Source organism: Drosophila suzukii, chromosome X (genome assembly GCF_043229965.1).
Source record: "Drosophila suzukii chromosome X, CBGP_Dsuzu_IsoJpt1.0, whole genome shotgun sequence".
NCBI lineage: Eukaryota > Metazoa > Arthropoda > Insecta > Diptera > Drosophilidae > Drosophila > Drosophila suzukii.
Genome location: NC_092084.1, coordinates 6,410,084 through 6,431,464, shown reverse-complemented (window position 1 = coordinate 6,431,464; position 21,381 = coordinate 6,410,084). Strand labels below are relative to the sequence as shown.

The 21,381-nt window shown below is 48.0% G+C and overlaps 1 protein-coding gene across 5 annotated transcripts in view; it reads left to right on the top strand.

Moving 5' to 3' along the window:
• Mur2B (Mucin related 2B) overlaps positions 1-21,381 on the top strand; it is a 107,905-nt gene that overhangs the window by 58,431 nt on the left and 28,093 nt on the right. For 2 of the 5 annotated variants that reach the window (XR_010654929.2, XR_010654928.2), the window contains exons 4-7: positions 7,789-8,680; positions 9,054-9,167; positions 9,227-12,329; positions 12,425-14,341. Coding sequence is in view for 2 of the 5 variants with exons in the window: in XM_036820438.3 (XP_036676333.2) it covers positions 8,405-8,680; positions 9,054-9,167; positions 9,227-12,329; positions 12,425-14,341; positions 14,705-14,838 (5,544 nt within the window). In the remaining 3 variants the exon portion in view is untranslated. Of the gene's footprint in view, positions 1-7,788; positions 8,681-9,053; positions 9,168-9,226; positions 12,330-12,424; positions 14,346-14,704; positions 14,945-21,381 lie in introns of those variants that run through there. The other 3 variants (XM_036820438.3, XM_065868226.2, XR_011604690.1) reach the window with 3 other exon arrangements.

Sequence of the window (21,381 nt, the reverse complement as noted above, 5' to 3'; positions counted from 1 at the left end):
TTTAGCTTATTTATGTCGTACACATATACATGGATACTTGGGGAGGGGGTCTCAGTCATTCGCACACACTAGTGCAGAAATCTCCATCGAAAATAAAGCCTCTCGGGATCAATGTACTCTACTCATCCGCGCTTCGCTCCTCTACAGCTCGTCAAAGTTCTATTAGTGGCGAGGTTGCGTCATTAGCTCAGGAAAATGCAGTCTCTATAGGTACAGATCTTTGTTCTTCCAATATGGAAGGAATACCTAACAAGTGGTTATGTGCAGGAAGAGCTCTTATAGTACTACCCACTCATTAACTCATCAAAATGCAGCCTTTAACGTAGATGTATTTGAAATACTTAGCTAAGGAACACCTAACTTGTGACGATTTCTTCCAAGGTGATCTTATTGTAATGATCTTCTTTAGGTTGAGCTCTTATAGTACTATCCATTTATCTCGGGATCTTCCCATATAGATTTAATACTACAATTGTGTTGAGCTATTCTAAGGTGATCTTATTGTGATTAACTTCTTGTAACGATCTTCTTCAGGGTGAGTTCCTTTAGGTCTACCCACTCATTAGTAGAAGTATTCCTTAAATTGTGATGATCCCTTCCAAGTTGATCTTATTTTTTTTATCTTCTCGTGATGGTCTAATTCATGGGGAGCTCTTGTATTACTACCCACTCCCTTTCTGAGTAGAAAACAGCCTAGAGCCTAACAACTTATCCTTCATTTATTATCAATCACGCTTCTGGTTAACCGCCAATTTAGACGCACTCAGGCACTTAAACCACCAGCCACAGGCCCCCATTCCACACACCCACATCCCCATTCCAATGAACGGGGCAGTGACAACGACTAAACCACGACTAGGAGCACGGGATTATGGCATTAAATGACTCGTCACACCCCCACACAGCGAACTCAGGACCCGTCAAAATAAACAGGCAACAAATGGTGGCAAACTGGTAAAACAATTCACGAAACTACCAGCGAACGAGCGCACCAATCCAATGGCAGTAAACTGGGAAACCACCAACCCATTATCCCGCCAGCCAGCCAACCGACAAGTTCAAAGTTCAAAAAGGCTTAAATGCCACAAAAATCAACACTCTCACACACATGTGCGTGTGTGTGCCTAATAGAGCAGCAATGTGGCAATAGAGCAGTGGTGTGGGGGGGTTGGCCCTGGCTTAGAAGTGCCGCCAAGAGGCAAACCACTTAAGTACGCCTATAAAATGGCTGTGAAATTTTCACACTAAAAACTTTCGCCTCGAACCCGCAACTCAAAAGACCCAAAACTCAAACCCAAAACCGAACACCCCAACCCAAACCTGAACCAAAAACCAGGACAAGTTAGAGTTAACATAACAGCATAAGTGTTTCGTGTTAATGATGATGAAGTTGCTGATATGTGGAAATGAGCTAGAGTTTTAGGGCACAAATTCATCATAAAATCACTTAAAACGGTATTAACAACCCTTGGGATGGGATGGGGTGGGGTTAATATGGTGTGGTATGGGATGGTATGGGATGGTATGGAAATGGGGATATCCCACACATGAGCTGAATCGGATCGGGTAATTGCGTGTCAGAACTTTTCAACCTCTGACCCCGGCAATGGCAACCCTTTCTGCCCCCTCTCTCTCTCTGTAGTCCCAAACCCGTCTAATCCTTTGATGGGCCTAATCGCTGCCCACTCCACATCCCTTTCCTTGCCCCGTCCCCATCCCTTATTCTCTTTTCCTCACACACGCACGCATATCATGCTAATTTGCGGACAGCCGCCTTCGTTTGACTTGGCTTCCGGTTCTTGTTCGGTAAACGGCAACCGGACACCGCATAAAACTTGGACCCGGGGCGGTTCTTTTCGGTTCAGAGGGGTGTTGAAATGGGCCTGACCTTATGCTCACTCATGTGGCAGTGGGACAGGGGGGGGCGCAAAAGTGGCATAAAAGTGTTCAAATCATTTTAGGGTTAATTTCCGCCTCCTTGGGATAGAACTAGAGGGGGGAAGTGGAAGTGTTAGAGGAAGTGCTGGTGGGCCTTTGGGTGGGCGGAAGACCTGGAGGAGTCTTGGCTAATTAATTCACACGATACCTGGGGCAAAGGCAGGCCGTAGTATCATGAGCCACGTTGGCAAAACTTGCCCGAGAGTGAAATTGTTTAACGCAGCACGCACCGCCCGAGTCTCAAGGTGGTGCCATACCATCCTTAGAAATACCATCCCAACCCACACCCTGCTCAACCTCAACCATCCCCATCCCTCCGGCAGACATCCCCTGACACCACAAGCTAAACACATTTGTGGGTCAGTCAATCGAGGACGTGCTGTGCTTGGACGAGTCGAGTTGAGTCGAATCGAGTGTGGAGAAATCCGAGAGTTTCACTCTTGAATTTCTAATAAATTCATAGGGCTAGGACAACGGGGAGGGGGTGGGCATTTTCAGAAGGGGCAACGTAGAAAGCTGCTTAAGTGTGCCGCTTTTCCCCCTTTTTGTGCGCTGCGTGTGTGTGCGGCGGTTGTTTTTCACTCGCTTTTCTGCTTTCTGACTTCTGGCCTTCGAATGATTATGTGTGTAATTTGCAATTATGACTTCCTTTGACGTGGTTTCCTTTTTGTCTGCCGAGAGCGTTGAAGGCGGGGAAAGCTTAGACTTATTTAATAAACTTGTTCGCTCTGGTGTTGTGTTATTGCTTAATTTGAATGCTCGCATATGGCCCCCAGGACATTCAGGACACTTGGGACACCCACAGCACACACAGCCACACACGCACACTCGACCGCAAAGTGATTCACACGCTCGAAGGCGGGTCAAGAAGGTTTGGCCTGTTTGTGTTTGGGTCTGGTTCTGAATTTGGGTCCCTGGCCAGCGGATGCGGAAGTGGACGAAGTGGACGAGGGGAGCTACCCATCTTGACTTCACCCCGATTTGTTGAGGGTTGATGGCGGGTGGGGGGGACAAAGGACCACGACTTACTGTTGTCTCTCTTAGCTTCGAGATTCAAGATTCGAGCTCCGAGTAATCCCAGATTTCTGGTTATCCACGACCTGACCTGCCATGCGTGTGTGTGTGTGCGGGGTGTCGCATTCGCATAATTTGTAGGTCATGCATATTTGGCATGTTTGACATGTTTTCTTGGTGTTTTACATGATAAACACTCAAGGGTGCCGGCAAACTAAGGCGCACACACACAAGGACCAAGGACTTGGGTCGCAGCTTAGTGGTCGTATCATCGTCTCATGTGTGTTTCTGCCTGTTTTGAGAGCAATTTCCCAGTCAATTTCACCGCATTGGGAAGGGGGGAACTTAATTTGATTTTCGAGTAGAAAACTTTGTCTGCTTGCTGGCAAATTCGCCCCAAGTGGTCACCCGGGAGTTCCTCTTTGCTTGAGCAACGCTGGGACTTCAATCAAATGCGGCTAGCATACTCTTCTGATCTGATGTGATCCAAGATCCAAGATCCCCAATCCCAGATCCCCAATCCCAGCTAAACAACCGGTTTGCCAAATCAAGGAGAGCGAATGCTCCGCGGAACGAGTTTTGTTAGTTCCGCGTCGCGCTGCGTTTGCCATTGAGTGCAGAGCGTAACATTTGTGTCCCAAGACGAGATCCCATACTACCAGAGACCCAAGATCCAAGATCCAAGGCTCTGGCCACGTTGCAGTCGCATGACAGCCTCTCAAGCCTCGAATCTCGATCTCAAAGTGCAGCTCTCAGTCCTCGCTGCTTTCTATGTAGGTCGCTGCAATTCAATACTGGCCTGGCCCTACGTAAACCCCACATCCCCCCTCCCCCCAATACTGAACACTCTGCCCCCGATTTCTGCGGCTTCGGTTTCGCTTTTGGGGCCCAGTTTCTGGCTCGCTTGACGTGTCTCTGCTAATGCGTTGCCTTTTCAAATCCTGCAATGCAGTTGCCAGTGGCCAAAACAGGTTTACAGTGGGCACCCTGTCAGCGGGACTCAACCCACTGAATACTGAGTGGCGATTAAGACATCAAGGCAGATAGGAGCCATAAATCAGGACACGCTTAAGCGGTCAAGCCTATTGGAGGGACACTATCACTAGAACTGCTAGCTAGGGAGCGTCTTGAGGGGCCCAAGGCATATATATGTACACAAAGAGAAATATTTAAGTATATTGTTCTTGATTTGAGAACTCTCGTTCTTAAAAACCGTGTAACTACATTTTGGTATTAATTATCTCAATATTAGAACAAAATGGTGAGCTTATTTAACATCTTTTCAATAAGTATACACTACTGACTGGACTAATAGTTTAGTTGTTGAGATATGCAATGTAAGTATCGCTATTCATCTTGATTTAAGAACAATGTAAACATTTTTATCTTCAAAAATTTCGTTCTATTTTTCAGAGTATTCTGAACTCAGATAAGTTAAGAGAGTTGACAAAGTTGTGAAGGGGAAATCAATTTCTTTAAAAGAATTTCTGGCTATTAGTAATCTTAAGGGAAACTTTGAAGACTTTTCACAAGGTCTAATTCCCAAAATATTTTTAGTTTTTGAATATATATTTTTCACACTTTCTTCTACCATGTAAAGGGGTGAAGATTTCATTCTTGGGACCACCCTAATACACATGCTCAACAGGCGATTTTCGGATGGATTTGGTGAGGCATTGACAGGGACATTCACATCCTCAGCTAGGACACGCGTCCACGCCCACGCACACACACACACACATGTCTGGTTGCCAGGATTACTGACTAAAAACAGGATGAGGGACTGGGACTGTTACTGTGACTGCTGCCATGGCAGCGCTTAGCCTTAGCCCGACACTGAAGGTCACACGGCTGCGGCCCAGCCCCATGAAGTCGCCTTAAAGCTGGGCGCCCATAAGGACATCCCACCCCCCTCACACACACACACACAAACACACAGCCTGTTGCAACCTGTTGAGAACAGTTTTTGCCTGGTAAGAAGAAAAAAAAAAAAAGAGAAAGCTAAACGCGAGAAAATCCTTCTGGCAGAGCAGTAAAAACCCAGAGAGTCTGTGGGTGTATGTGTGTGATCCACCCACCACCCACCAGCCATTGTCCTGTCTAATACCCACCCATGTGGGGCAACACCCACTGCTGGACACAGGCCTACAGGTGGTTTGCTGCCACAGCCACAACTTCCAGCTTTTCCAGCTGTTGGTGTAATTAGAACGGACTGCGATTGTGTTACCATTCCGAGAATGACGTCTGCCATCCGTCAAGACCAGGCTGGTTGCTCAAGGTCGCCTGGTGGTGCCCCCCCCTGCGCCCCCTTTTCCCCACCTGTTACCTTTGACCCGCTCGTGGGGCAGCAGCAGCCTTGAAACGGTTGCCTGATTTTCCTTTTTCGGCTTGCCTTTTGCCGGGCAAATTTATCAGTTGGCGCACTTTCGCATGCTTTTTTCTAGCGCTTGCTTGGCAGCACTTCTTGATGGGCATCAGCACCACCCCAACCACTCACCATCCACCACCCACACATCACCCCCCAACCCCCACCCCTCGACAGGAGCAGAAAAGAAAAACCTGACGTCGCTGCTGGCGGCGTCGAAGGAAAAACGACGACGGCCGAACGAGAGTGAAAGTCTTGGCCACATGGGGACATGGAAACGTGGAAAAGTGGAGAAAGGTGGAAGAGAGCCTTACGCACTTACCACCCACACACCCACACACCCACACACCCGCACAACACCCACACGATGGCGCCGACGTCGCAGTCGCAGTCGCCGTCGACGTTGACGCTGGCTGCGAAAGCGGCGCCAATACCAATATAACAGCACCAATACCAATGCAAGCCAGGCTCTTTTCGTCTCGTTTTCTTCACCATTTTTTATACAGTTTTCCTTTAGTTTTTGTTCTTGTTTGTCGTTCGCTTTTTTTTCCATCTTCTTCCATTTTTGCCCCTGATTTGAGCCTTGACGTGGCAGCGCTGCCGCAGCTCTGCCGCCGCTGCTACTGTTTATTTTGTTCGCCTGGCCGGATTTTCCCCACACCCCCTCCCCCGCCATTTTTCGTCTTTTTGGCTGCTACTTTTCTTGTTCCCTTCCGCCGGCAGGAAAACTTTTCTTAACTATTTCTCTTCTGTTGCCTGCGGATTTTTCCTTTTCTTTTTTTTTGGGTGGATTTTGCAGGTTGTTGGGGTATAGCAGCAGGGGGCTTCTCTTTGGCATGCCCCGCTCTTTGCGAATAGTTTGTCATTTAAGAGACTTGGAGGACAGGATCCCAGGATGCCCCCCGTCGCCTTCCAGGATCCTTGCTCTATTTATCAAGCTTTTACAGAGCTCATATTGGAACTAAAAGCTCTTTCCTTTGGTGGGAGCCCCCGCTCTAGCGATCGGTAGTGGGGCTCTGAACCCCCCACTGGAGAATGCAAAAGCTTAAATTGGAGCTAAACAGTTTCGATCGCCAGCAGAGTTTCAAACCAGCAGTGGAGAGTTTTCTTTCTACGCTCCCTCGTTTTTTGCCGGCTGCAGAAACGATCAATGGAGCTTCTTAATCTCTTCTGCGACTCCAGAAGATTCACCGGTATGCATTCTTCCGAACATTACACCGCAGACTTTTAAGCGACGGCTATCACCTTTGAATCTCTATGTGACTTCATGGCCGTTTTCTATTAAGAGGTAGTTTGCACTCTTTTATAGAATTTGAAAAATGTTATAATTTTTTGAGTCTAGATTGCTTTTCTTGATATATATTTATATCAACGTATGTATCGAAGATGTGTTTCATCAGTGAAGATTCTCACTCTTTTCTACGTCATGTGAATGCAATCTTTTGTACATGTCTTCAGCACATTCCATCCCAGACTTTTGATCAACCGCTCTACCAGATAGTTTATTCCATATGGCATTGCAATATCTGTAGATCTCTATACTTTTTCATCGCTATTCTATTCTATTGCACACGCACATTGGTATCTCAATTCAAGACGTGTTCAAATCCCAAGAATTCCGTTCAGATGACAATGTCGAGCTTGTCCAACACCGATGACATGACGATTGCTCTGGCTCTGGTATTTTATACCATTCTTGGGGGCCTGCGCCCGTTAAATTATCACGTAATCCGAATGCCCAGGCAAACCAGTGTTCACAATGATAGGAGCACAGGTAATTGAATCCGTCGTCGATCCCAGTATCAGTATCGGACAACCCTTTTTATCTAAAGCTCAGAACCGGAAATGCCACTAATCCGTATCAGTAAACATTTTTTCTTACAGTTTCTCTCTGTATCACTAAAAACTCATGTTCGAAGGCGGAGTAAAATTATACAAAATGCAATTTTATTTTTAATCTTTGCAACGCAATCACGCATGTTGTTTTGTTTCTGTTCTGTTTCTGATTTTGGAGTGCGTATATAAGCACGAATCGATGGTGCAAATTAACAACCTCAAGAACATCACTATGTGATTATAAAATTCGACCGTGGGAATCAAGAATTTCTTCTAAATTAAAAGTTTTAAGAGTTCGAAATATAACGACACCAAATCCGTGGTTCCTGTTCCCTAGTTGTGGGGAACGTGCCCGATATTGGGTCTTAGGCTTATTTTTTTTGGCACGGTAGGCGATTCGTGTCTTTCCGTTTAAAGCGACGAACGTGTTGAATGACGCATCAAGAAGCCACGAATCTTGTATTTTCGGATGCGTAACTCCCAACGTCGTACGTGTAAGAATCGTAAAAAGACAAATAATGCCAAAATTTTGGTTTGGGCAACATGACCTTGGCTCCAAATTTCGGGCCTATCGATTGAAACTGCGTGCGATGTGAAGTGATAGTGAGTTTAACGTATTTCTTTTATCATTGCAGGAATCTGTTCCGCGTTGGCCACTGATCCATTGATCACGTTTGGAACGGCTGCAGATCGGAGCAGCTGTCGGATCGGAGATTACTCATGCAAAGATTGGGAATGGAGCGGGAATGGAGCATCTCCGGAGCGGAAGTGGCGCACGTCGCTCTCCGGGCCACCGAGCTCGATTTAGTCATGCATCTGACGGCATGCACGGCGAAGACTCTCTTCCGGTCTTTGCATTCTGCAGTCTACATTCTGCTCGATGCTCGCTGCACTCTACCCGCTGCGCCAATAGCCAAGATTTGTCTTGGTCTCTTTGGGGCGGCAGACCGTACATTCAACGTACTTAAATCACGCGGCGGTCAATCGGCATTCGAGTTATGCAACATTCTCGGAAGCGAGCGCACCCAGCGACCTTTTAAGCGCGTCTGCCCCGCTCCAAGTCAACACTGCCACTCCAGAGCTGACCGCGGTAGCAGTCAAGGTTCCACAAAAAGACATAGGAATTGGAATAGGAATACTAAGGATACCAGCAGACCTCCATAACCCTCAACCCCAATCAGATGAGCCCAAGGTAACGACGTCATATTGTTTCCAGTCGAAATCCAAGCCATTTGAAGAAGAGTGCCCACCATGACGCACTGCCTCTGGTCGACGATGCTGGCCCTCCTGGCCCTGCTCTCCGTGGCGACCAGTCGCTCGGTGCGCCAGCTGCCAAGTGCATATTCGCATCCGGCCGTGCTGCCCGGCGGATACTATGGACAGCCGCCCTACGCTTACCCCTCGCCCTACGGCTATGGGTACCAGGCGCCACCCCCACCGCCACCAGTTTACAGCCCCTACTACGACAACGTTTTCGGAGTCTACAAGAGCTACCCCGGCGGTGGATATCCCGTGCGGTTTGATTATGTGAGTAAATAGTCCTGTAAAAATGGTTACATTCCGTATAAACTTTATTCTTGGCTTAGAAAAATGGGCTTACAATTCAAATTAACAAAAAAAGGATTATGTACATTCAAAATAGTATTTGTATAGTATAACTATATAGTATTAGTATAATTATCTTTACAGGTAATAAATTTTTAAATTTATAAAAAATTCTGGGCGAATACGGTTAAAAGTTTGAAGGAACTTAACATTTTACCTACTAAACTTCTAATAAGTTTAATAAAATATATTTACATTTATCTTATAGTATCCCTCTTAAATTCATTTAAAATTTAATTTGTGATTCACAATAGCTTTACATTTTACAAATGGTTTCTATATTGTGTGATTGTAGAACAATCGTTGCTCTCGGAACTACATTGGCATCAAACCCCATCCGGATCAGCAGCAGTACTACTATGTCTGCAAGCCGAACTGTGTGATATTCAGCAAATGTCGCGACCTTGAGGTGAGTCTTGATTACCCCCCACCCCGCCAGCCCCCTAACTCGGTTTCCCACCTTCCCAGAGTTTCAGTTCGAGCAGCGGACGCTGCGTGCAGCACATTCCCCAGCACAGTCTGGACCACAGTCCGCCGCAGTGCCAGAAGGAGGGCCGCTTTCCACATCCCCACGACTGCAAGGTGTACTACAGGTGCGACAAAAACCGGACGCAGCCCTGGCTTTTCGCCTGTCCCGCGGGCACCATTTTCTCGCCGGTAGAGCGCAAGTGTCTGCCCGGTGACCAGTGCCCCTCGACGGAGATATCGAACAGTGGCAGCTACATTCCACAGAATTGCGAGCTCAAGTTCCCCGAGTGCGCCGGCGAGGGCACCTTCCGCTCGCCGACGGACTGCGCCCTCTACTACACATGTCGATTGCAGGACAGCGGTACCTACTTGCAGACGCGCTTTAAATGCCCCGGCAGCAATAGTTTTGACACCGAGCGGAAACTGTGTCGTCCGCGCAACGAAGTCGATTGCTTCGACTATGTCCCGGCACCACAGCCATACTATCCACCCTATCAAGCGCCACCGCTCTTCGAGGAGGACGACTACGATACAGATACAGATGACAAGGAACAGCAGCCTGCTCTTAAGTCGGGAGGGTTTGAAAGACCCTCGGTAAATGTGGTTATTCTGCCCACAAAGACCACACCAACGACCACAACCACAACGGAGCGCACCACTGCCTATTACAAATACGACAATTATCACTCATATGACTATTCTTCACATCATAACAAAAAAGAAGAACCGTCAGCAGAAAGCCAAAAGGTTGAGAAAGCGGAAGCCTTGGGCAGACTTAAGCTGTCTGAGCACGTTGTACTCCTGCCCACTACACAGGCGACTACGACTACCAAGCTTGAGTCCTCAAAGGAAACCACCAAGTATCAACACAAAAGATACACCTATGCAACTGAGAGTCCGAAAACCAAACCTGCATTAAATGGCTTGCACCTTTCGGAAAATATTGTTGTTCTGCCCACGACGACCACCACGACGACCACCACGACGACCACCACGACTACGCCAAAACCAACAGTTCCGACTTGCCCCACCATACCAACGCCAAGTACAACAGTCACGACTCCGATAACGTCTACGACTACAACCACTACTCAGAGTCCAAAACCAACGACTCAGGAAACCTCAACAGTTACCGAAAAAACTACCACACCGACTCCGAAAACTACTGTTGTGACAACGACGACTCGGAAACGAAGCACAACCACTGACAAATCGTCACCAGTTACTAAAACCACAAAAAAGGCAACAACAATTACTCCTAAAACCACAACAAGTACAGAAAAACCCACTACTCTGAAAACAACAACAGTGAAAACAACTACTGAAAAACCAACAACGACTACGCAGAAAACGTCAACAGTCACTTCTACCACCAAAGAAACGACAGAAAGTTCACCTAAGCCTACAACAAGTACCGAAACACCAACCACGACTACTAAAAAAGTCTCTACAGTAACTACGACTACAGAAAAACCAAAAACTACTACTCCAAATCCTACAACAACCACACAGAATACCACACCGACAACTCAGAAGCCAACTACTGTGACTACCACTACGCGAAGGCCTACAACTACTTCTCAGGAAACCTCAACTAGCCAGAAAACAACAACGAATACTACCAAACCTACAACAACTACCCTGAAAACAACAACGAGGGATACGAGCACAACTAAAGTGACATCCACTACCACGAAACCTACCACGACAACTCAGAAAATCTCTACTATAACTACGACCCAGAAACCAACAACAACAACGCAAAAGCCAACTACAGTAACAACCACTACTAAAAAACCAATAACGACAACTCAGAAAACGTCACCAGTTACTACTACCACCGAAGTGTCCACAGAAAGTTCTCCGAAACCCACAACGAGTACGAAAAATCCTACCACTACTACTCAAAAAACCTCTACAATAACTACGACGACTCAAAAACCGACCACTACTACACCTATTCCAACTTCAACGACCCAAACAACAACAACGACAACTGCAAAGCCAACTTCAGTGACAACCACTACTCAAAAACCAACAACGACCACTCCGAAAACGTCAACAGTTACTACTACCACCCAAAAAACAACAGAAATTTCTACTAAGCCGACAACGAGTACCGAAAAACCAACGACGACTACTCGGAAAAGATCTACAGTAACTACAACCACTCAAAAACCGACCACTTCTACGCCTAAGCCTACAACGACTACTCAAAAACCTACAACCACGACCGAGGTAACAACAACGACGACTCTGAAGCCAACTACTGTGACAACCACTACTCAAAAGCCAACAACGACTACTCCGAAAACGTCAACAGTTACTACTACCACCCAAAAAACAACAGAAAGTTCTCCTAAGCCAATAACTACGACTACAATAACTACGACAAGTCAAAAACCGACAACTAGTACTCCAAAGCCTACAACAACGACGACTCCGAAGCCAACTACTGTGACAACCACTACTCAAAAACCAATAACGACTACTGAGAAATTATCAACAGTTACCTCTACCACCAAACAATCAACAGAAAGTTCTCCTAAGCCCACAACAAGTACCAAAAAACCAACTACGACTACAATAACTACGACCAGTCAAGAACCGACAACTAGTACTCCAAAACCTACAACAACGACGACTCCGAAGACATCTACTGTGACATTCACTACGCGGAAACCAATAACGACCACTCCGAAAACGTCAACAGTTACTACCTCCACCACGAAAACAATAAGTACCGAAAACCCAACCACTACTACTTTAATAGTCTCTAGTACGACCTCTCAAAAACCAACAACATCTACTCCGAAACCTACAACAACGGTCACGCCAAAGACAACTACTGTGACAACCACCACTCAAAAGTCAACAACGACCACTCTGAAAACCTCTACAGTAACCACGACCTCACCAAAACCAAGCACAAGTACAGTAAAACCGACCACTACTACTGGTAAATCGACAACAGTTACGGCAACAAGCTCGAGTATCGCCACCACGAGGAATCCTACAACCATTCCCGCGCAAAACTCCACCACCACGACTGAGCTGACCACTGTCACGCGACCGCACTGTCCCGATCCCGACTCCACCTCAGGTAAGTCATTGACTCAAAACCATCCATTAGTCCATTCCAAACGCTCCACCATACAAGCAACACATGGACACCTAATCACAACACTTGCCTTACAGATAACACAAATCCCGCATGCACACAAGAACTCCGACAAGTCAAACAACTTCAACTACACTCACAGCAAAAACCTGAAGAACTCAACCACAGACAAGCCAGCATAGATTTAATTGAAAGTAGGAATATTTTGGGTGGGCGGGATGAGTCCGACTACATGGACGATGCACCATCTTCTGGGGAGGGGGAATCTGGGCAGGCGACAACAGCTAGACCTTCGACCATGTCCACGCTGGCCGCTGCCCACCTGCTGCAGAAACTCTTCCACATAATCTCCACCACGCCGCCAAGCAGGGAGCACACTTCTAGCCCACGTCCGCCCAGTCAGCAATCCTCCTCCAGCCAGCGTACGCCTGGCGTGACCCTTGCCCAGATGGCCAGGCACAATCTCGCCACCTCCAAGCCCTTCATCGCCCACTCCCTGCGGCTATCTATCCAGCAGCTGGCCGCCCCCACCCAGAAGCGTTCCATCCAGCCCCAGGCGCTCGTGTCACTGAACACCACCAAGAAGGAGCCGGAGGACTCCGAGTACTACGACAGCGAGTATGCAGATGAGGACAATGAAGTGCTGACGATAACTCAGCCGAAGGCCATGGCCAGCACCACGGTGGCTGCAGTTCTTCCGGCTCCGTCTTCGACCACTGAGCGGGAGCGTCTTGAGACTACTTCCTTGCCAAGTCAGACCAAGTCTGTTTCCAGTTCCACCACAGCTCAGCCGACAACCACTGGTGACCTGGAGTACGGCGACAGCTCTGCGGACTCTGACTATCCCAACGATGGGAATGAGGTTCCGAATAGTGTGGTCACGAGCCTGGAAGCCAGGAAGAGCTTCTTGCTGAGCCTGCTGAAGGAGCGGCTGACTCGAGTGGAGGACAAGAAGCCATCGCCAACGTCAACCACAGCTGCTCCTCAGACAACTCGTCCTACGAAGAGCACAACTTCCAGCACGAGTTCAACCACAAGGTCTGAAACGACTACGAGTACGCCGTCACCTACATTTGCACCGACACGAGCCAAGAATTCGACACATCTAAGCTCGGAATACTATGATGAGGATGAGGACTATATGGAAGACGAGCCGGCTAATTCTTCTGATGTTGACAACAAAGAAGGGGGCACAGGATTAGTAGCCAAGAAGCCACCAGCAGCCACGGCCAAGAGGCACGTAGCTCTGATGCAACATAAAATGGCCACTTGGGATGCGAGAAACGACGGGCAATCGAAGACCGCAACCGGTGGTGTTCTCTTTAAGGGACTGGCAAGCGGGGATAGTCAGTTTCCCTCCAAAATTCCTCTCAACCAGGCACTAGGAACCAAGGGTGTTGCTAGCCAGGTTCTAAACAGAAGTGTTCCCGACAAAGTTGGGCTTCCGGCGAGGCTACCAATTCCACACACATTAATGCAAACAACGATAACAAATAGAATACCTACAATCGAAACATCTACTCCAAAACCATCATCAACAACCACAAAAACATTAACAGCACGACCAACATTCATGGCCAGTCAACTGGTGAAAGCGTTAGAAAAACGAAAATTAGAGGCAATCACTAAGAGAACAATAGAAAAAGTCACACCGACCACATCGAAAACACTGCCCATAGCATCGGCGGTACTATCATCTGCGATGGTGCCGTCGGCCACCTCCAGAGGGCGCCAAAATGCCGTGCTGTCGGTGAACAGAAGACCGTGGTTGCTGGCGGCCCGCAACCAAACGGTCCACCTAACACCAATCTCATCCAATGCCACCACCGACCCAGTGAGCCCCGTTAACCCTACCTTCAATCCACTAGTGTCCAGCCCCGAGGACTATCCCACCGAGAAGGTGCCGCAGCTCATCGTTAAGGTGTACGAGCCCATCGACCTGAAGATCGTCTTCTGTCCGAAGTCCTGCGACCAGGACCACGACCACAAATACGGTAAGTCAAGCTTATATTATCATTATATTATCATATTCAAATGGTGCATAACCCATCGAATGGTCAATTTGACCTATGAAATAGTTCCTCTCACAACAACAAAGTACACACAACACCTTACTATATTATAATAGTTCTACTATTAAATAGTAACCAAAGCAACAACACAATTCACATCCCAACACTTTACTATATTATGGTAGTTCTACTATTAAATAGTAACCAAAGCAACAACACAATTCACATCATCATTTTAAAACGTTACCCAACTATCCGTATTGGTATATTTACCCATAACACGTTTTTGTGTGTATTATATTGTATATCCCCTGGACGCCCCCATTACCTATGACTCGACCACAGACCCAGCTGATAATTATAAGAAGTCCAACTGCTCTGGAGGCTGCGATGAGGAGGAGCGGATCCACAAGCATGTCGACATACAGTGGAAGCCACTGGAACTGAGCGACATCGCTGGCTTCCGCAACGCAGTTTAGAAATGCGACGATACTTGCGACTTGAGTTCCAATCACGAAATTCCCGTAGTATGATTACTTTAGCATACCATAGTGCCTAACTAAAATAAATACCTTTATATATAAACACCAACGTCTTGATGCAAATAGCATCGAAAATGGCAAATGGCTTGGCGACAAGCGGAGATTGGCCAACTAAGGGGCTTCCGACGACCCGCACAGACTGTTCTTCGTTGGGAGGTTGGGGGTTGGAAATAGGGGATGGGGATGGTTGCACGCCACATCGTCAAAAGAAACAGAGGAAAGCGCACAGAGGCGGCTGCCAAAAGAAGCAGGCAGAGTGCACACAAAAAGTTGCATGCCAAAAGGAAAGAAAAGTGCGCCGCCATGCCGAACGTCCTTCAGCCTTTGTGGGCAGTGGGTGGGTCGGTTGGTTTGGATAGGGGGTGGTGGTGGTGGTGGTGGCTGTGGTCTGTGGTTATGCCGCCTGCATGTGTCCAGAAGTAGTAGCTGCCACCTGTTGGCTGCCGGCTGTTGGCTGTTGGCCAGGCCAACAAAAGAAAGAAGTCCCTAACACAATCGGGGAGGACAACAAGACCAAGCCAAAGTCGTGGTGGCGCCACCACACCCACTTGGCTGGGTGGATATGGGGCACACATGCGAGTTGGGGGCATGGCCACCAGGCGCCCAGTGTCGACAGCAAGTGTCCACGAGAATTCCAGAAGCGAGTGGAGGGGGGGGGGGATGGTATGTGTGTGCAGCAAGAAGCAAAATAAGTGCTGCAAGTGCAGTCAACGGTGGCAAGAGTCATTGTTTTTTGCGTAGCAGCTGCATTGCCGCGCTTTTGTTGTTGTCTTCGGTTATTTCAGTTTGTTTTGATCGGTTCGCTTCGGTTCTGTTGTGTTGTGGCACAATTCGCCACTTGCAAATAGAGCAGAGTGTTCCTGCCACACATGTCATGTGGTGGTATGTTGCATGTGGCATTCAATCCCCATAGCTCACACCCACAACACACATTCCCATCTAAGCACCAGTGGCATCATCATCATTGTAGCCATGTTGCTGCCCTGGCTTTTGGGGCGATTTACAGTTATGCGTGCCACAAATCGGCATCAAACGCGCTTAGCAGACATCATCTTGCCACTGCACAAATCTCCAGTTGGCCATGAATTATTCAGCAGTTGAACAGTTCAACAGTTGGCCCCGTCCTCCCAACTACAGGGGCACAATTTGCAATTTTCCATGTAGCATGTAGTCTTGGATTTGACTTTCCCTTGCCACGCACACATGCTCCATGTGCAAATCCTTTTTATGCCCGCATTATATAGTTCGCACGCATTGCTTCTGACTGTGAAGGGCTGTGTTCTGGGTTCTGGGTTCTCAGTGCTCAGTGCTCAGTACTCAGAACGTCACATTTGCCACACGATGCGCGCGTCATTCAATTCCATTTCCATTTCCATTTACCCGACCCCTCGACCCCGTGAACCCCGCGAATGTCGAAGCATTTCCACATTTCCATTTGCAGCGCGACGCCATTCCGAGGGCCATATAACCAAGTTCAATTACCTGTTACAGCCGTTAGATGAATTTCTATGGCCAGTACATGTCCCGACTAGTTGAGTACAGCTCGCAACTCCCATTTCGGGTGTCTTATGGGGGCAGGGGTTTTTCTTATATGTGGTGAGGGCTTTTTTTTTTGAATATTTGAAATGTTTTTGTTCGCGCCACGCCAACAACTTCGACAACATCGAAAGTTGGAGGTTTTTGCGAGGGGCGGAAAGTGTGTGCGTTTGTTTGTGGGGAGGTGGAAGAATAACGACACACTTTGGCACGCATTTGTGATAAACATAAATGAGCTTAGAAATGAACCCCGCAGGATAAGGCGCACACGCCCACACACTCGAGCGTAGTGTGGCCTTAAGGGGTCGAACTGGGAATGGGTGTGAGTGAGTTGAATAGGAGTAGGATGAGTATGAGTGTCGGGAATCGGGAACAGAGTATTGACTACATACAGTAGACATCAAGTATCAGGCCAAGCAGAGCATTATACAAATGATACGACATTAGATAAGCCTAAGTGCAAATTGGCTTACAAACCGGGATTTGTGTTCGTGTTGTTGGCTTCTTTGTTCGCATCACGGCTTAGCCTGGGATCCGGACGCGGATGCGGACGCGGACGTGGATGCGGATGAGGATGTTCTTTGCATGCCCCGGCTCATCACCTATGCATGAGGTCCATAAGGGTGGATCCTACGCCCTGACCCTGTCCGTATCAGATTGATAGTGCTGCTTCCTCCTGGCGGCGGAAAGGAGAAGAGTTTGAGTGTCCATCTCAGGAATCTCTAGAATCTCCGGCTGAGCCCATCTTACGACTGCCATTGCTTTTTAGTACGACTGTGTCAGCGGGTTCCACTCACTAATGTGAGCACCCGGGTGAATAAGAATGGGCTTGGGTATCGCTGAATCCCGCCACCGACAGCACTTTCCGTAAGTGCTGATATCTGGGTCGCCTCCTGCGTTATGCTTTCTTTTTGGCCAGCTACTGGGTGCTACCATCACCATGGACCATCCAACCCGAGCAGCCGGAGTCGTTGGTTCGGCACAAAAAACGCCAAAGAATTGCCGTGTGCATCGTGTGTGTGTGCAAAAAGGAGCAACAGTCGAGTCGGCGGAAAACAAAGCCAAACCGAAAAGAGTTTGGTGCCGTGAGTTGGGTAGTTGGGGCATGGGGGCCTTGGTCATATGGCAGTGGCAGTGGCACACTCCGTGTGAGGAGCAAAAACGAGTGCCAAAAAATTCGTCCTTGATTCGTTGCAGTTTCTTTTTGGCGTGATCGGTCTGGTCTGGCTGGGTTCGAGTGTCGTGCGAGCTGTGAGTTTTCTAAAACGAAAGCAAAAAGATGTGCATGTTGATATGGATGTGGATGTGGAAGCGGATGTGGATGTGGACGCGAATGTGGATGTGGATGTGGATGAGGAGTGGGAGTGCAAGTGGAAGTGGGCCGTGGCCCCGGCAAGGACATGCGGCTGAGGATTGAGTATTGGGAAGTGAGAACTGGGAACTGGGAACTGGGGCTTCGAGTTCGTCGTCATGAATGAAACTCTCTGATTGCCTCCGTGTGTGCGGTGTTTGGTGTGTGAGAGGCATGGTGTGGTGGGCAAGGGGTATCCTGGATAATGGTCGATGGTCGATGGGTGGTGCGTGGTGGAGTCGTGTTTGTTGCTTGTCTTGTTGGTCATCTCCGTTGCATTCTTTTTGGCCGCCTGGCATCGTACTCTGATTGCTTTTGGCTTTTGCCACCAACGCGGCAGTCACTTTTTTGTGTGCCACATTTGCGTGGTGGTGCTCCTTTTGCAGTGGCAGCTCCTTTTGCTTTTGCTTGGTCCTTTTCTTGCCTTTTTGCTCCTTGCCGAGCCAGCTCTTTTTTGTGTCCTTTTTTGGCTCGGTGGCCCAGTGGGGCAGGAAGGAGCTCGTTTAGCCGATTGTTTCATTTGATTTCGCCTCGCTGGCTCAGATTTTCCCTGCTCCACTTGGCCATTTTAGCCATTTTGGCCAGTTTGACCATTTCACCACTTTGGGGATGGGGCTTTGTGTCCAGATTTCGTGGCCGAGTGCATCGGCTGGCGTGCTCCGGCGGACGCTTTGTGTGTGCCCCCTTCAATGGGGCACACAAACGGCAACAATTTGCAACTCATCGTTGAGTGCATTTGCATAGGGCCCATTTGCAAGTGCCTCGCAAGTGGCCAGCGGAGGGCTCTTGAAGCGTGTCGCGTCCAAAATTTCTATGGACTGCAGGCCCGTATCTTGACCTCATCCGGATGGGGGTTAACCGCCCCCCTGCATTCCATGGGCAATCCCTGCACTCGTTTGCTCTGCAAACAGGCGCGGCATTTGCCGCATTTCGTTCATATGCAATCGCATTAAGGTTGTCCTTATTATTTATTGACTTAATTGATTTTAAATATGCATAAAGCCGCGGTCCGTCCAATATTTGTCTTTGGCTGCAAAGCGCAAAGGTGGCAGTGGCTTTCAATTAGCGGGCCCAAACACGGCATCAGCATTACCCAATGCAAATGGTAAGCGGAATGGGAATGGGAGTGGGTATGAGGAGCCCACCTTTTGGATATCGCATATCGGATATCTGCTATTGGACTGGGAGCTAGGCAATGATGACGATGGGATGGGATGGGATGGGATGGGGGTGGCACATGGTGGACCCTCTCTGTAAAATGGCAGGGCTGGTTTTTAATTTGCTGTTTGCATTATCCGATTTCAATTTTTATTTCGCTTTTTCCCCGGCCCACGCACTGCAAATATTTTCGTTTCTTTGATGCAATTTCGCTAGTTTTCCACATGCCTGATGACAGGGGCGGAGGTTTCCGTGGATTCGGGGGGAAGGGGGGCTATATTACCGACCACTTTGTTGATTAAACATTAATTTTGCCTCGAAAATACACAATGCAAACCGATTGGATACCAGTGGATACAGGATATTTACTTTAGACGGGGGCAACTCTGCAGTTTTATAACCTCTTTTGGCATTCTAAGGTGTTTCCACTTCTTGAGTGCCTAAAAATATGCTTCTAAAGTTCGCATCAACTTTTAAGCTCCTGGAGAAATACCAAGAGACTGGAAAGTGGGAATTATTTGTGAGCGCTGCATCGTCTATTTTTAACGCTAATTGTTTTGTCCGGACCTGCGCATCCCTGATCCTGCCGCTCCTTGCTCGCTTTTAATGCAAACTTTTTATTTTATTGAAGCATTAAAACGCATTTTTTACAACCGAATCGCAATATTGACGATGGGCGGCGGACTCAGCCCCAAAACTCGCGAGTCTAGCCAGGGTCCAAAAAGCCAACTTGTCAGTTGTAGAAAGTAGCCGAAAGGAGGTGAAAGGAGTTAAGTGGGAACGGTTCCGTAGAAAGACAGGGGACAAAGACAGGGACAGCGGCCGAAATGGAACGAAACGAAACGAAAGAGCGCTTAATGGTCCATTAAAGACAAAGATTTTTGAAAAATTACTACATTCACTTTACGGGGCAACTAGAAATGGCCAAGGCTGCCGCAGGCAAACAACAAAGTTGTAAAAATTGTTTCGTTTTTAAGCCAGAGAGAATGTGGGCGAAGAAGGGGCGTGGCAGTGCTGCTTGGCCTGTTGCGGCGGTAAACTACCGTAAGTTTAACAGCAGCGCATAAACTGCAGCAGCAAAAGCACCAAGAAACCCCCTCCCCCTCCCCCCTTTCCAGGGTTTTCTTCGTTTTGCCATTAGCAATAAAAAAAGGGGGAAAGGATCTTGGGGATATGGAATCTACGAGGGGGAGGGGTGGTTGGTTCCATCTTCGTACCTCCGTCGAAGATTGAGTTATGTGCGTTTCGACTTTGTTTCCTCTCGGGATGGGGATGGTGCTGCTGGGTTTTTGGGTTTTTCGGGTTCTTGGGGAGGTTGAGGGTTTGAGGGGTGCCTCGTAGCGCGCGCTGTTTCGGCAATATAACGGTAATAACCGAATCGTTACAATCCGCTCGTTTTTAGTTGCCATTAGAATGCACACACACACACACACACACACACACAGTGGAGGCGAGCGGCAGTTGCAGGTCATGAATTCGCCATTTTACAGCCGTCGTATTTTTTCCTCCCATTCATTCATCCATTCATCCTGCCGGGGATCCATCATCCCTCTGCCTAAGCTCTTATCCTTGGAGCTGATTTTCGGTGGAGAGGGAGGAGGGGGTGGCTACCCTAGAAATAATAACGCTTAAACTTTTTAGTGTTGTCATTAAATTCCTCGTGTAAGTTGCCAAAGGGGGTTGATGGTTCTGCCGCCGCCGCTGTCTTCTTCGGTTTGTTTTTGTGTATATTTTGTTACTGTTTTTATTTAACATTTTAATGTCGCTTCAGCCTCCGTCTTGGGAGCGGAATGAAGGGGGGAGGGGGTTCAGGCGGTTCAGGGGGTTGAGACCACCCCGAACACTAACGCCATCCCCTCGGCCTTTGCCTCTGCCTCAGCACATCTGCAGGTCTATAAATTTCGATATTTACTTTTTATATTGCAAAAATTTTTCTGCTGACGGAATTACGGAAATTAAAAACGAAATGAGCCTGAACCAGCCCGGGGGGGGGGGGGGGGGGGGTTATGTCAGCGCTCATGCGCGCCCGTCCACCGCTGACATTTGAAGTAGTACCCCCCCAGTACCTCCCACTCCTGATGCCCTTCACCCCTTGTCGTCCGATGCCACTTTAGTCATAAAAGAAGCATTATTCCGTGCACTTTTTAATATCCCGCACGGTTTTAACTTGCCCTGCTCCCTGCTCCTTGAGGAGCTTGTCTTCCCGTCTTTATACTTAATCGTAAAGTTTAGAAACTTTGTAATGGTTGCAAGGCCTTTCAAATATCACATGCACGGTGGAGATTGGGTTGAGTTGTTGGCTATCCAGTTGAATCCTAAAACCGAATACTCAGTCTGTGGAGATGAAAGCCCTCACAAACCGTTTAATAACTAATCAACAGGCTGTGAAGATGCTTTGAAATTCCAAAAGGACTGGCAGTCATCTAATTTTCTAA